Source organism: Myotis nattereri (genome assembly GCF_964212035.1).
Source record: "Myotis nattereri genome assembly, chromosome: 8".
NCBI lineage: Eukaryota > Metazoa > Chordata > Mammalia > Chiroptera > Vespertilionidae > Myotis > Myotis nattereri.
The window spans coordinates 42,657,382-42,674,178 of record NC_138083.1 but is presented as its reverse complement, the minus strand read 5'-3'; the positions used below and the strand labels follow the sequence as shown (position 1 = coordinate 42,674,178).

The 16,797-nt window shown below is 38.4% G+C and overlaps 1 protein-coding gene and 2 pseudogenes across 4 annotated transcripts in view; 1 reads left to right on the top strand and 2 right to left on the bottom strand.

The window, feature by feature from the left end:
- The first annotated feature begins 3,049 nt into the window (after positions 1 to 3,049).
- LOC308522924 (transcription initiation factor TFIID subunit 9-like) lies at positions 3,050 to 3,819 on the top strand (annotated as a pseudogene). Its single transcript has one exon. The product of its transcript is annotated as a transcription initiation factor TFIID subunit 9-like (transcript).
- A 1,358-nt stretch (positions 3,820 to 5,177) lies between these two features.
- Positions 5,178 to 5,967, bottom strand: LOC308523161 (breast cancer metastasis-suppressor 1-like; annotated as a pseudogene). Its single transcript has one exon. The product of its transcript is annotated as a breast cancer metastasis-suppressor 1-like (transcript).
- Positions 5,968 to 6,330: 363 nt separating this feature from the next.
- The window catches only part of MALT1 (MALT1 paracaspase), a gene marked incomplete at its 5' end in the record, with an annotated part of 55,564 nt that continues 45,097 nt past the window's right edge, over positions 6,331 to 16,797 (bottom strand). For both annotated transcript variants that reach the window (XM_081096864.1, XM_081096865.1), the window contains 6 exons: positions 6,331 to 7,872; positions 8,889 to 9,014; positions 9,865 to 10,022; positions 13,302 to 13,451; positions 15,195 to 15,322; positions 16,111 to 16,185. In XM_081096864.1, the coding sequence (XP_080952990.1) occupies positions 7,432 to 7,872; positions 8,889 to 9,014; positions 9,865 to 10,022; positions 13,302 to 13,451; positions 15,195 to 15,322; positions 16,111 to 16,185 (1,078 nt within the window). In that variant the 3' untranslated portion in view covers positions 6,331 to 7,431. The remainder of the gene's footprint in view (positions 7,873 to 8,888; positions 9,015 to 9,864; positions 10,023 to 13,301; positions 13,452 to 15,194; positions 15,323 to 16,110; positions 16,186 to 16,797) is intronic.

Below are 16,797 nucleotides of genomic sequence, written 5' to 3'. Positions count from 1 at the left end.
TATAGAAAACTCCAGCAAACCTGAGCATTTGCCGTCACATGACTTTTGCAGGGACTCAGCATTTATATTCAACAATGACTGTGTATCTATCTTGTGGGTATTGGACAATCAGCAGCAGCGCCATGAGAAAACAATGGGCTAGGTCTGGGCTGGCGCCTCCCTGCCTCCTTTACTCACCAGTTGGGCTCTCCAGGATGAACTGACATCTCAGTTAGCCTAACAATTGGCTTCCTAATCGCTAGATGGCAAGGCAGAGTTCAGTGAGCCCTGTGTGTCAAACGTCTGTACCTAGCATACAGAAAGCCACACGCCCACCCCAAGGCTTATTTGCTTTCCTTCTTTTACATAAACATTTACACCTTAAGCTTGGATAATATTGATGAACCACTCATTCTACTAAAATGGTAGCTGCAAGCAGCCTTTTACCAAGTGAGTTTGGGTGGAAGAGTGAACAGGACTCAGACTCCTTACGAAAGACAAGCTTTGTGTCAGATGCTGAAATACTTTTAATGGTGTCAAATTAGAAAAAAAAAAATTAGGTATTTATACAAACATTCTCATGTTCTGGGTATATTTTTCTTTACTAATATTATAGAATTATGAGAGCTCTATCACATAATTCAAGGGCAAGTATTAGCCCTGCCAGCGTGGCTCGGTGGTTGAGCTTCGACCTATGAACCAGGTCACAGTTCGATTCCTGGTCAGGACTTGATCCCCAGTGTGGAACATGCAGGAGGCAGCCGATCAATGATTCTTTCTCATTGATGTTTCTATCTCTCTCCCTTCCTCTCTGAAATCAGTAAAAATATATTAAAATGTATATATGTATGTTAGTTAGGCCTGGATAAAATTCAGTGTCAAACCAGGTAAATAGGGAGAAATGCACGGAAGTAACATGTAATTTCTGAGTATTTGGTATCAGTTTATAGTTAAAAGCAATGATAGTATATAAATAACCACAGAATGTTCAAATAACAGAAAAGAACAAAAATTAAAAACCCTTCAAAAAACAGATCTCACATGATATTAAATTTGTGCTGATCTGTGTGTCAACAGATTAACTATCTGGGCTGTGGCTACATGATTGAATTTTCTTGAGTTTTGACAAGTCAAAAAATTGTGTTTACTGAAGACACCACCTCATTGTTGCTTCTTGTGCTAGTCAGAGACTTAGAGTAGTAATAAGTATTGGTGAGGGAGGACAGGGAAGTCTGAAGGCACCTTTTCTGTTGGTATTCTCAACACACTTTCCTTCCTAGGCTATGCTGCTGCCTATTTATTTGACCTGTTTGCCTTTGGATAGATAGCCTTTAATGTCTTATATTCATATAATCTCGTGTACTGATATTTGATTTTTCTTTTATTAGAAAACACATTGTTTATAATGGCTACTTTGTAATAATTTTTAGTTACTGTCCAGAGATTACCCCCTCCCCCAGAATCAAATATTACCTTTGGATATGTAAGCTTTTAATATCCGAATCAATTCCTCATATTATAGTTAGCATTGAAAGGTCACCTTTGCAAAGTCCCACTGAAGTATAAATCCTATGTTAATGTTATAAAGCAATTGGTGTGAGAGATTCAAGTAAAATAAAAGCAATGGCTGATAGAAGACAAGCACTGAACCATCCCTGTAGCTATTTAAAAATGTTTTAAAATTATACACACTCAGCTTAAAAATTCAAATACACACAAGAGTAGAAGGTGAAAAGTAAAAGCCCTTTAGCCTACCTAACTTCTAGCTCCACTTCCTACTACACCACAAATATGGAAGCTATTAGCTAGATGTGGCTAAATTAATCCTAAAACTTAAAAATTCAGTTCCCCACACTAGCTGTATTTCAATCACTCAATTACCACATGGTGTTAGAGGCTACCATTTTGCTCCTTGGTTACTGTTCTACAATAACTATAATTAGGCAGTAGCATATGTACAGGATGTCCAAAAAATGTATACATACTTGTAACAGCTAATAGTTCAATTTTCAAAATGAAATGTTAATAAACACTGCCTTTATGATTATTCAGTGTATGTATACACTTTTTGGGACACCCTATGTATGTTATTATAAATTATACAAATTATATATTATGGATACAAGTCTCTTATCAGATAGGATTTTCAAAACTTTCCTACCATGCTGTGTCTTATCTTTTTACTTTCTCAATAACATCCTTTAAAGCACAAATTTAATTTTGAAACAGTCCAATTTTTTTCCTTTGTTACTAGTGCTTTTGGTGTTGTTCTAAGAAACTATCACGTAGCTCAAGGTCACAAATACTTACTTCTGTTTTCTTGTAAGAGTTTTATAGTTTTAACTCTTATATTTAGGTGTATGATCCATTTTGAATGAAAATTTGTAGGCATAAAGTGGAAGTACATTGACACATGGTTATGCAGTTTTCCTGTTGAAAAGACAACTCTTTTCCACTGAATGGGATTGATACCCTTGTCAAAAAATTAATTCATAAATGTATGAATTTATTTCTAAACTCTAAGTTATATTTTATATTCCCTTGACCTATACATCTATCTTTATGCCAGTACTAAACTATCTTGGTTACTGTAGCTTTGCAATAAGTTTTAAAATTGATGTGTCTTTCAACTTTCTTTTTAAAGTTGTTTTGGCTATGGGCCCCTTGCATTTCTGTCTGAATTTTATCATTAACTTGTCAATTTCTGCAAAAAAGAGCCAGTTGGGATTTTGATGGGAATTGAATCTGTAAACCAATTTGGGCAACACTTCCATCTTAACAATGTTGTCTTCCAATCCATGAACAAAGATGTTTTCCAAGTTTTTTAGATCTTCTTTAATTTCTTCATTATTCATAGTGATGCTACTATAAATTGAATTTTTTAAAAAAAGTCTCAACTTCAGAATGTTCATTGCTAGTAGAGAAATAAAACTGGAGAGTCTCCATGTTGCTTCCACACATCCTGCTCACTGGTGCACCAGGGGTCGCTAGACAAAGAACTTGCATCAAGATCGGGACTGAAACACATTAGTGTGGGTGATTAAGCTCAAGAAGTCTGATCACTGGATGCATGGAGTCTGGCAGGATGGCTTCCCCAAGGGCATGCCAAAGGATGCGCAGATGATGGTACAAACCCTGAAGGATTATGGGGATTATAGAATATGAGCCAAGGGTTATCAATCAGATGTTGGCATTTACTTATCTTCCAATATGTGACCACAATTCTAAATGATGCAAAAATTCCTTCGAGCCATGCTAAGAAAGCTGCTATTGATGCAGCTGATGTGCAATTGGCAACCCAGTGTCCTCCCCCAATACATTTTTCATTGGATATTGCAAGGCAACAAAATCAAACCCTTTGCCATTGTCAAGCCACATTCAGGCCATAGATTGCCACCTGACAGATATTGCCTGGCTGCTCCAAACTATAGACTTAAGTCTTTACAAAAAATAGGCATCTACTTCTGCAGAAAGAATAACAGTTACACAGTTAAGCGTTGGTTAGTTACTAGAAGACCGACTACTCTCACACTTGGCACATCAACCCCACAAATTATGCCAGTTTCAACTAAAGCAGGGACTCCAATGTCCCTCACAGGACAAAGGTTTACAGTACAGATGCCCACTTCATAGTCCCTAGCTGTAAAAGCATCAATTCCTGTAAGATCAGCAGTTCAGAACGTCCTAATTAATCCATCAACTGTGTCCAAAATCATCCTTATTACCACTAACATGATGTCATCACAAAATACTGCCAATGAATCATCAAATGCATTTAAAAGAAAACATGAAGATGATAACTTGCAATCTGGCCTTGATGTATGTAACATGTGGTCTTGAACCCACTGTACTGAGATTAAACATGTGTGTTGGATGTTTTCAAGTTGTTTTAGAAAACTTTAACAGCATTTAATAAGTAAATATAGTTAACAGTGTTTGAGATGTGTTTTAATAGAATTTACAATGGTGTTTTTTATCAGCCTTTAACTGTAAAAAAAATAAAGTTGTCATTCATAAAAAAAGAAATAAAATGGATTTTTGTATATTGATCTTATATCTATCCTATAACCTGTTGAACTCATTTGTTTTATTTTATTTTTTTTTATGTTACCTGGTATACAGTGAAATATCTTGGTTTGCAGCCTAATTAGATAACAAACAATTGCAAAGTGAGTGAACTCATTGTTTTAAAATAAACTCCTTAGGATTCCTATATAATGTCATTTGTAAATACGTTTAGTTTTCCTTCTTTTCCAGTATGCTTGCCTTTTATTTCTTTCTCTTGCCTAATTACCATGGTTGGAACCTCAAGTACAATGTTAAATAGGAGCGGTGAGAGAGAACATCCTTGTGTTCTTCCTGATCTTAGGAGGAGAGCATTCAACATTCAGTCTGCTGCCATCAAGTATGATCTTAGATGTGGGTTTCTGATAGATGCCTTTTATCATATTGAGGAAGTTTCCTTTCATTCCTAGCTGTTGACTAAGTTTATCATGAAAGGGTGTTGAATTCAAATGTTTTTCCTGCATCTATCAAGATAATCATGGCAATTTTGTCCTTTATGAACATGGCACAATTGATACTCATTATTCATAATTCTGAATTTTGAATTTGCCAATTTATTTGTAATCCCAAAATCAATATCTGAAGCACTTTTTTGATCACTCAGACATGTGCAGACCAGTGAAGATTTTTTTTTTTTGACCCAGGAAATGCTTTAATTCCAGTCCCCGCAGAGTGGAGGCAGGCACCAAGGACTGCCTTGAGAAGACCTGAGGAGCCCGCCTTCTCAGCACAGCAAGAGCCAGGACAGCACCGCCCCACCCCAAACAGGACTTCTGGTTCAGAGTTCCCACGAAGTGGGTCCAACACACTGGCTCGGTGAGTGGGGAGCCATGTCCAAGGTCAGCAGGAAGGATGTGCTTTGGCTTAAGACGAGGCAGGTCTTCTTTGTCAGGGAGGGACCTAGGGGGCGGGCTTCGGCAGGGGAAGGGAGGGGCTGTTGGGGATGAGGGACTCAGTCTGGCCCGGCTAGGACAGCTTGGGCCACAGCTGTACAAGCCCTGAGCAGGAGCAGAGGAGTCCAGACCAGTGAGGGCTGGAAGGGAGTGCCCAGCAGCAGCACTGGAGAGCCGGCTGGAAAGACCCCGAGGGCTTGTCCGTCTGCCCGGCTGCAGTAGGAAAATGTAAATCCGGGTTTTGGTGCCTGTTGCTCCGAGGGGCCCCGCTGGCTGTGAATCGCAGGGTCACGATCCATCTGATTTTCTCTTCTGAGGGGACACAGCTGCCCTAGCCTTTTTGATAGCCGTCCAGTCCTCCAGGATGTCGATCTCCTGCAGCATGTACACGATGTAAGGGCCAGAAACGAGGGGTGCCTTCTTCCTCTTGCTGGGCGGCAGGGAGTCCCAGGTCCTTGAGCTGCCTCTGGTGTGCAGTTTGTCATCCCGCCACTCCGAGCTGATGTCCAGGCCCTCGTGGTACTCCTCCAGCCTCTGCATCCGCTCCTGCAGCTCCCCCTGCAGCGTCATAGAGCAGCAGCTTGTCACTCTCCAGGTGCTGCTTAGCTCTCTGCAGCTCACACTCATACTTATTCCTGATCACGTCCAGACAGAAGCCCTTGTAGATCTCTGCCACCTGAATGCGAATCTTGAGGCTCCTCTGCAGCCCCCCCAGGGGCTCTGTGTATTCGGGTGCTCTCTTAGCCTCCACTTCCTCCAGCCACACCTGCAGCTGACTCAGTCGTTCCCTGAACAACTTCTCCTTTAGCTCCGAGAACTGCTTCTCCAGATCCAGCATCTCATTGACGCACTCGTTGCGGCGCCGTTCGTAGTCCTCATTGTCCATCTCTGAGCTCTCCTCCTCGGACTCGGTCTGGCTGCCACTTCGTTCCTCCTCACTCTCTTCTTGCTCTCGGTTCATCTCGGCAGCTGAGTCACCCTCTGCTTCCATCTCTTCTGTGTCTTTGCTTGAAGGCTGGAGTGGCATCTGGGCTCGCAGGGAGTGGAGCCTCCGGCCTCAAGTCTGAGACTCTCCGAAAGGTGCCCGGTGCCCGCTGCTGCAGGTGCTGGCCGCTGCCCCCAGTGAAGATTTTGAGTTCCTTGATGTGCATGCTCTCAGCTGAGGCGAACAATGCAATACCTTCTTGTTTCCGCTTTCCTACAGAGATGACCAGAGGATAGAGCAGACAGGGGACAGGGCAGTGTAGTGCAAGAAGGTCTGGCTCTGGGGCCATTTGGATAGCTTTGAATTCCCAATCTGACACCTGTTAGTGGGATGGCCACAGGCAGGCACTTAATATGTTTGAACCTCATTTTCTCTTTTGTAAAATAAAGAAAACAGAATATACCAGGATAAGTTGTTTTAGGATTTAAGATGCTTCTGGGTAGAAGCAAAAGCAATACAGTTATCTCTCTCTTTTTTTAAAAATATATTTTTACAGAGAGGAAGGGAGAGGGTTAGAGAGTTAGGAACATCAATGAGAGAGAAACATTGATCAGCTGCCTCCTGCACACCTTCTACTAGGGATGTGCCCGCAATTAAGGTACATGCCCTTAACTGGAATCGAACCTGGGACCCTTCAGTCCGCAGGCCAACGCTCTATCCACTGAGCCAAACCGGTTAGGGCACAGTTATCTCTTAAGGTGAGTAAAATTCAATTAAAAAATACATGTTATCAAGGAAAACATGTCTAATGTTTGTAAGAGTCAGACCAACAGCTACCAAGATTATCCAGTAGCAAACTTATCTTGAGGTCTAGCTTTAACAGAGACAAACATTTTGTCACTTCTCATGTGCTTTCATGACCTTAGGAAAATTTCAGCTTGTTCTACAAAAAATTTATATAAAAACCTTTTAACTCACAATTGTAGCAAAAAGCCCTAAAGTCTGTACATTTCTAGATTATTTACAGATATATATATTTACATATCTATCTTTAAATCTATCTACAAAAGTAATACCTATCTCAGAACCTGTCAGGGAGGCAGTGTGTAGTGGCATAAACATGGGCATAGACATCTGGAGGTTTCAGTGCCAGCTCTCACTTAAACAAGATGCCTCAATTTGTTTCTTCTGCTGATAAAATAAGATTAAGCTTGATGATCACTGGTTCTAAAAACACAATGACTTATTCTACAATAATGCCATTCCCACTGTTCTTACTTTCGAGTGGTCAAAATGAAAATATTTTTGTTATATACAAGTAAACTGATATACATCCATATCTCACTCTTACAGAACAAACCAGCCAATTCACAAAACCTTAAAAGAGAAAGGACGAGGAAGTCTGTGGTTAAATAATATAATTGCAACATCTCAAAGTCCTGAGCTTGCTGTGAAACAGCTGTTATTTTCTCTCTCTACATACACATACGTGCTTTTCCCCCTCACTTTCTATAAGACTGTGGCATATGATGCATCTAGTAATTCTGACAACGTTCAAAAACAAGGAGGTCACTTTTCAGAAATCCTGAGCCCATCAGAGAAGTTAAATGGTATTTCATCAGTTGTCTCAACCGGCACGTTACTTCTAACAAAATGACACGAATAATGGTGTGTGTGATGACTTGAAATAAATGCGTCTGCAGTCCGGCTGCATTGACAGCTATCCGAAGGTACGGCACTACTTGAATTACCAAGATGTGAATGGTAAACACCAAGGAATGAGTCTTGAGAAGAATGATAATGTCCAGCTCCCACTGAGGTGGATGTAGAACTCTGGTAAGGGCCACTGCACATAATACAAGTTTGAAAGCAAGTCTTCCTTCCTGAACCTCGGTGGATGTCTAGTTTAGCAATGAGAGGTTTCCCAACATTCACTTCCTGCTTTTCCTCTATGGTATCTTCCAATCCGGAGTACTGATATGATAAGCATACTGTGAAGATCAGATGTTCCTGAAAAGGAAAAGGAGTAAGTATATTCAATCAAGTATAGAAAAACCAAGCAACAATGAAAATCCACTCCAGGTTCCAAATACTCAGGCATCCTTTACACCTTCCCTACACGAGAAAGGCCGGCTATAGTCTTCTCATTTCCCCTCAATCAATACTTTTAATTCATATAATTCTAGTTCTTACTATTATAGTCAAAAATCACAGAGATCCTGTGTTATATTCCTGATGAATAGTGAAAAGGCATATTCAAAGCAGTGGGGCTTCAGAAACTTCCCCTTCTCTACTGTTGGAGATGATGGGGGTAATCCTTTAATGAAACAATAGTCTGGCTTTATACCCAAGCCAAAAGGTTATCTGTTTTTAAAATATTGTGAAATAATAATCCACAATTATAGGTGGTGTAACTAAATCAGAAAATGGGCTGATTTTCAAAGCTCAAAGGAGAATACAGATTAGCTATGAACAGGGTGACAACAGGTTATGTCGGTTGTCTTTCTGCAAATGTCAGTAGGGCCCACTTATTCCCTAGGTTTTGGCTAACACATCCAATGGTCATGCAGCTATGAATACATTACAAACTCAGGTTTGGCAAGGATATGCTTTTATGAGAAAGCTCAATCATACAGAGGTAGTGATATATAAGTTAACAAGAAATAAAAAATAGATAAAATAAGTTCTGATTCTAATTTGCTATTTGTTTTGTAGAAAGTCATGGAACTAGGAAATAATTATTTAAAAATGCCGAGATATTTAAAAGCAGACTAAGCTCTATGTCTCTAACTTTTCAGCAACATGGAGGGTAGTCACATATACTCTCATGTGAAAACCCTCAGGCTGTCATCAGAAACTGAATATAATCTGAAAAGGGTCACTGCTAAGACTCACTGTATATCAGTTATCTCTACTTTAATTTCATACTCAATGAAGCAGCACCTCCTATACAAAGATCACATGCCCAAATAAATTTTTGCTTTCATAAAGTTTTCTGTTAGTTATAAACAGGAAAAAATAGTAACCTTTAATTTTTGCAGTGAACTGAGTCTAGTGTAGAGGCAATGCTTGGGAAGCTCCTTTGACACTAAATAGCTGCCGGTTTCTTCAGGTGTCCCTTTATTTGCATCTTTTGGATCAATATCTAGGTCCTGTGAAAATCAGTGAATGTTATTAATGAAATCACAACATTGTCTAGACAATAAAAATCTCAACAGGTCTTGCTCTCTCATGAATACTGGCCTAAGTAGGTAATCATTTATCCAGGACTAAAGAAACAATGTTCTAGGAATAATAGGAATCTAAAATTTTGTGCTAGTACATGTAAAATGTTAGCTCTAAAGGAAGTTACTTTCAAACAATCTCTAGAAACACTTCTTAACCTACTCAAGATTCTTTTTAAGTTTGAGCCCCATGTAGCGGCTCCTGGATTCTCTCCTTCCTCATTCATCACTTTTGGGAAGGGGTAGAGAATTTATATGAATCGTATATTTAAGAAGAATAAATGGATACACCAAAGACTGCCTTTCCGTTTATCTTCTTTTAGAGCGGTGGTTCTCAACCTGTGGGTCGCGACCCCTTTGGGGGTCGAACGACCCTTTCACAGGGGTCCCTAAGACCATCTGAAAACACATATATAATTACATATTTTTTTTGTGATTAATCACTATGCTTTAATTATGTTCAATTTGTAACAATGAAATTGGGGGTCACAACATGAGGAACTGTATTAAAGGGTCAAGGCATTAGGAAGGCTGAGAACCACTGTTTTAGAGCCAATCTTTAGACATTTCTAAACCTGACAAATTTAAGGTATGCTGGCGATTTGTTTTCAAATAATATGACCATTGTTACTAAAATTCAAATAAGTATTTACATATGTTCTATATATGTATACATATTTCTTTTATATTTACCATCAACTTTAAATTTTCCAAAATTTAGTCTTTAGTAATAAGGATATGTCATTAATTTTAAATAATAAAAAAAGGAGAGCCTTACAAGTGGAAAATCGGTAACATAGGCATCGCACATTATTATATCCGATGGTTTGTAGACTATACTTGTATAGATTATCATGACGTTGGAAAACTCAGCTGCAAATCCTAACTGAATCTGAACACCACATTGAAATTTAAGACACATACTTTCAGGAAGTTCTGAAAAAGAACAGTAAGAATAAAAAATATTTAAGGAGTGCTTAGTAAGTTTTCTGATGGCAAACAGCTAACAAATATTCTTTCTTTTAAAATTTTATTTTATTTTTTACAGTATTACAGACACCTCCCATTTTCTCCCTTTTTGCCCCCCTCCACCAAACCCCTGCCCCACCCCAGGCCTTTCCCATGCTACTCTCTGTGTCCATGGGTTATGCATATATGCATGTATGTTCTTTGGTTAATCTCTTCTTGTCCCCTCACCTCTACCCCACCCCCGTCCACAAAGATCTGTTATTCTGTTCCATGCATCCATACCTCCGGACCTATTTTGTTTGTCAGTTTATTTTGTTACAAATATTCTTTATAGGGCAAAATACAGTTAGAACACTTTCTTTTGTTTAAAATTGTTATATAATTAACAAATTGCTTGAAGATATACACAATTAAAAAAAAAAGAAAAAACACAAAAGCCCAATATTCTGCTGGTCAAGTAAATAAAAATCTTTCATTCACTGTTTTCTTATGGTTCTTGTCCCTTCACATATATAATTTTTATAGTGGTAATCAAAAATATGCATACAGCTGTCAATATATTTTTCCTGTAGCTGCAATTTTCATAAAAATAGCATTTAAAAAATTTTTTTAACACCAGTCCATTACGGTTAATCTTGGATTTTAATAATATGTTTTTATTGATTTGAGAGAGAGAGGAAGAGAGAAGGAGAAGAACAGGGGAAAAGGAAAGGAGGGAGAGAAACATCAATGTGAGAGGGAAACTTCGATAGGTTCCCATAACCTGGGTAAGTGCCCTGACCAGGAATCCAACCTGTGACCTTTCAGTGTACAGGACAATGATCAACCAACCGGCCAGGTTGGAAATAGTTTTTAATAAAGCATAATATCACTCAATGTTTTCTTACCTTTAAAATTTTGCTACTGCTAAATATAGTATTTCTGGGCTTTACTGTTTTTGTATTGTAGTAATTTCTTATATATACTAAATTCTTTAGGGTTGTTGGATATAACTATTTGATGGTGCCTCACAATTGTGACAGTTTTCCATTTACATAGAATATAACTATAATAGAGTTTCTCCACAACATTTCCACAAGGTAATATTTTCAAAAAGTTTGCCTATTTGATGGGGTTAAAAAAAAGAACTTATGTCAACATAGATTTAATTTTCTTTTTTAAAATGACTATTTTAGTTTGTCATTTTCTATATTTGTTTCTTTTTTTTTTTAAGTTTATTTTTTTTATATATATATATTTCATTGATTTTTTACAGAGAGGAAGGGAGAGAGATAGAAACATCGATGAGAGAGAAACATCGATCAGCTGCCTCCTGCACATCTCCCACTGGGGATGTGCCCGCAACCCAGGCACACGCCCCTGACCGGAATCGAACCCAAGACCTCTCAGTCCGCAGGCCGACGCTCTATCCACTGAGCCAAACCGGTTTCGGCTATTTGTTTCTTAATTACTAATATATTCTCAACTATGTGAATTGTTGAATTTGCATTCTTTAATTATTAAGGGGGGGTCTTAATGTTTTAATTTTACTATTTTGCATGAGCTCTGTGTTATAAAAAATTATCTACTTATTAAGTTTGTTACAAATACTTTCTATCTGACCTTTCAGTTTCATTTTATAAAAAGGTTTTGTTTACTGTTGATCTTTACTACTATGATTTTTGTTATTGTTGATTAGAGATTTTTTGAAGGAAGAGAATAAATTTCAATTATCCAATTATCTGTAATGTCAAGATAATTTATGGCATTTTGCATTTTAATATGTTAATTTACCCAAAAATATATTCTCATATATTATAAAAAATATATAGGAGTTCAACAAATACAATTATTTTCAATTATCCATAAAGAGGGATTCACAGCATAGATATGTGGACATAGAAAATCCCAAAATCTTTATTTCAGTCAATAATTTAAACTTATTTTTTCACAAAATCACAAAGAATTACCAAAGGTAATTAAGTTGCAGATATGAATGCTACCTCACCTTCCTTTTCTCTTCATCACCAATCCACTTACTCTTTCAAGTGTCAAAGACAAAATGCTCAATGATATTTATGGGCAGATAGTATTTGCAGACGACCATGTGTGTCTTGTTACATGTGTGATCCCAATCAATATCAACAGCCCTATCCAGTAAGTACTATTTCTTCTACCCATTTTATAGATAACATGTTTATTAAGTGGTAGAGATAGGATCAGAACCCAGGCTTGTCTGAATTTTGAAACAGAACACAACAGTTCACATATAAGACAATCTAAGAGATGGCACACGAGGTAAATTGAAAATTATTTTTTAAACTAGAGGCCCAGTGCACGAATTCGTGCATGGGTGGGGTCCCTTGGCCTGGCTGGCAGTTGGGGCCCATTGGGGCTGGTCAGCTGTGGGGAAGGACCATGGAAGGTTGGCTGGCCGTGGGAGGCTGGCTGTGGGAGTGCACTGACCACCAGGGGGCAGCTCCTGCACTGAGTGTCTGCCCCCTGGTGGTCAGTGCATGCCATAGCAACTGGTTGACTGGTCTTTTGGTCGTTCAGTTGTTCAGTCGCTTAGGCTTTTATATATATAGATGATTATATTCTAATTTTGACAATGGTGAAAATAGTGAATTAAATACTATACTATTTCCAACACCAAATAAATCAATGTAATACCTGTAACCAAAAAATTTGTTCAGTTTTATATTTGTCCAATTGGCTAAATTATTTTCACTGCAAAATCGGGAGGGCCCTGTCTGGTGCAGCTCAGTTAGTTTGGTTTTGCCAAAAGGTTGCTGGTTTGATTCCTGGTCAGGGCACATGCCTGGGTTGCAGGCTTGATCCCTGGTAGGGGGTGCTTAGGGGGCAGCCGATCAAAAAAAAATTTTTTTAATATATTTCTGTTGATTTCAGAGAGGGAGAGGGAAAGAAAGACAGAAACATCAATGATGAGAGAGAATCACTGATTGGCTGCCTCCTGCATACCCCCTACTGGGGATCAAGCCTGCAACCTGGGCATGTGCCCTTGACTGGAATCAAACCCGGGACCCTTCAGTCCACAGGCTGACGCTCTACCCAGGTCAGAGCCAAACCAGGTAGGGCTGATAAATGTTTTGATGTTTCTCTCTCTCCCCTTTCCTCTCTCTTTAAAAAGTAATACTTTTTTTAAAAAAAAATGGGACGAAAGCTGTATAATTAGGAGGAAAAAACTTTATGATTTAATATAAGCACATTCTAGAAAGAGCTCACAAAAAGCAGCCTTTGCTGTACCGTGTGCCTTGGCCCACTGCAGGTTCCGCACCAGAGACTCTGCAGAGTACGCGGTTCCTTGTATTGGATCAGTCAGTGCTCTCTTTTCAGACAAGCTACTTCGAATCTCTAGAGCCTGTTTGCCTTTGGTGAGATGGCATTTACCCATATCTAAAAGATAAGAAGTAAATATTATTTTTTAGAACATAATCCTTCCATTACCTTTTAAATACTTAGGTCAAGAACTCTCCCATACATCAGGTTATGTTCTCAATAGCATTTATGCTCAACCAATATTTACTAAGCACCTAAGTGTGTCAGGCATGGCTAGGATGTGGCAGGGAGCAAACATACAATTACTGAACCGGCTTGCTTCTAAAGGCCCCTCTCTAGCTTTTATCTCCTGTAATTCTAATAATGCACCCTTACTAGTAATATTCTAAGCCTTGAAATTCACAAAGAGCTGCAAAGTATATTTCTTCACTGAAAGGGTACTTTTATGTCTATACTCTGCTGAGAAATAGATTTAGTTAGTAAACATGACTACACATCTATGAGAAAGTTAAGATATCCTGTCTTTACCACAGATTTCTTTATTTTTAACAAAGGAAATTATGTGTTAAAACCACCAGCAGGGTTAAGGCACCACCACTGCCCGCCGGCCGTTACCCCAGGTATTGAGCATCCTCCCACGCACATTTCTACTCGTGTGGAGGTGTTGGTAAGCAGTGTGTGTCCAAGTTTTAGGTTCTGAACTTAACACAAATGTTATGCCATATCTATGCTTGGTATATATCATATATGGGTGAACTGATGCTTTTTATTAAGTTTTTAAAATAGTTAAATTATATTTAATTATACAAAATTAGAATAAACCATTTTAAAGTTTCTGAAGCACCTTCATAGATCTGTTTGAAAACAACTGACTTACTTTCAAAGGCTTTTTTTTTCAGCAGCAGAAACTTTTCTTCAAATAAGAGCTTAAATAGAAGCTCAATATGTAAAACAGATAAAAGCAGAACTTGTTTGGTTGAAGGAGGTCTGAGCCCCAGCTGTCTACGTTGAATGGGAAAGTGGTTAAGTCAAGTGACCCAGCTAAAAGATCTGCACTGATAAAAACATGACAATAAACAAATGTGACTAACAGCTGTTAGTGAAGCATTCAGACACCTTATATTCAAACTGCCATCTTTGGAACATGAAACTCCAGTAACTAGTTTGCAAAAGAATTGCCTTCTTTTTGATACGGCTTATAAAATGATATTTCAAAAAATACATGTCAATCTAATGATGTAACACTACCTATTTAGTACCTGACCCAAGCACAGCATGTACTGGGCTGACAGGGAAGGGAGTGGAAGGAAATGAAAGACCTGGTGTTACATCTCCTTAACACGTTACATGTCCTTAACACGTTCAGCGCCATGTCAGTCACCGGTGACTGAAACGGAAAGGAAGACAAAACAGGCTTGGCGCTTAATGTGTTAAAGCAAAAATTTAAAACCATTAAGTTCATCAAGAAAAAAAATGAACCCAGTTTTTTTCCACTAGGGCCTCAAAATTTCTGTAAAGTTTCATCTGTCTGATGCTGAGAGAATGGTGGTTGAATAGTTCTTTTGCAAACAAATAAACTTGGCAGCATGAGGCACTAGTCATAGAAACAAGGTCAAGAGCTGTGAGGATCAATTTTTATTCATTTCTCATCATGTCTGGGGTCAGCCTTGTAGTTCAAGGAGCGCTGCACAGGTGGCATGTGGCTAAGTCAAGAGAGAAGGAAGGAATTAAATAGGAGTGCTGCTGAGCATGACATTAAAAATTATTTTATAAAGTAAGTATTAATTCCAAACCTGCACAATAATAGGAATAAAATAATTACCACACAGAAAACCCTGAGTAGCTTTCTTTTTATTTTACCTTCTGCAACTTCATCCAGTAACACAGTAATTTTCTTATCTTCTAATAATCTGTCTTTTAAAAATTTCATGAAGATTCCATTTGCCAATCCAGAATGCTGGATTTCAAAAGCTTCTGCTCCTTGACACCTTAAAAACAGCAAAAATAAAATATGTTTTCGAAGCAAACACTTGCCATGTGGGGTAAATACTGATGAGCCTCAATTGCTTCCCTGCCTCTTGCATGATATCCTAACTAAAGAGTTAACCTCTACACAGGAACTAAATGCTTTGGTGCTTAGTAAAAAGAAAGGTGCCAAGATATGAAGTGCTAAAGTAAGTTATTTAAAATTGCTATAAAAAATATCAAGGAGCTCTAACCAGTTTAGCTGAGTGGATAGAGTGTCGGCCTGCGAAATGAAGGGTCCCAGGTTTGATTCTGGTCAAGGGCATGTACCTTGGTTGTGGGCACATCTCCAGTAGGGGTGTGAAGGAGGCAGCTGATTAATGTTTCTCTCTCATTGATGTTTCTAACTCTCTATCCCTTTCTCTCCCTCTCTGTAAAAAATCAATAATATTAAAAAAATATCAAGGAGCCCTGGCCAGTGTGGCTCAGTTGGTTGGGTATTGTCCAGTGCACCAAAGTGTTGCCAATTTGATTTCTTGTCAGGGCACATGCCTAGGTTGCAGGCTTGAACCCCAATAAGGGGTGTGCAGCAGGCAGGAGACAGATGTTTAACTCTCACATCGATGTTTCTCTCTGTCCCTCTCTCTTCCTCTCTCTCTAAAAATTAATAAAAGTATTTTTTAAAATGTTAAAAATATTGAAGAGGAAAATTAATTCCTATATGTCTATGGATATTTCTAGGCTTCTATTCTACAATAAAAAAATAACAAAGAATAAAGGAATCTTAAATATAAACAAAAAAGTTTCTTACGTGGCATATCCAAACACAATGTTGGCAGTGACTTTCAATGCATCCAAGATTGGAATGGTATCATCGTAGTCATTTCTATTTAAAAGGTAGGAGGGGAGAAGGCCAAATACAAAGGTAAAAAGTTAAACAGCATTTTTAAAAAGAGCACAACAATGTAATAAAAATATAACACTATTCTACTATACATAATTAAAAATTATAGATTCAAAATTCCTTTATCCAATCACCTACATATCTACCAAAACTAACCCAGGGCACCTACACTGTTGAGACATCTTTTCTCTTGTTAGTATTTACACTGGAGTTACATTTGAACTCTGGCATTGGATTTTGGCTGGCAATGCTCAGCAAGCAAAAACGTGTGACTCTGAGAGGCATTATCATTAGTTCCCTTCCTTAGTAACATGGGCAGACAGATGGGATCTGGTTCAGCTAAACTCTCTGGATCTGCAAGACCAGGACTGACTAGAGTGAGCAGTGCCCAGCACTAGGGGTGCTATTTCTATGAGTTTCCAGAGGAATAACTGCAGTGGCCTTAGAGGCGTCTGAGCAGCTGCACCATTCGTAGAATGAGTAAATATCCAGACCCTTCAGTTCTTTACTTTTGTCCTACAGCAAATAGGAAAAAGTTACAATAATTAAATACACACAGAGAAAATATAGTTTCCTCTAGTTTTCTTCTTAATC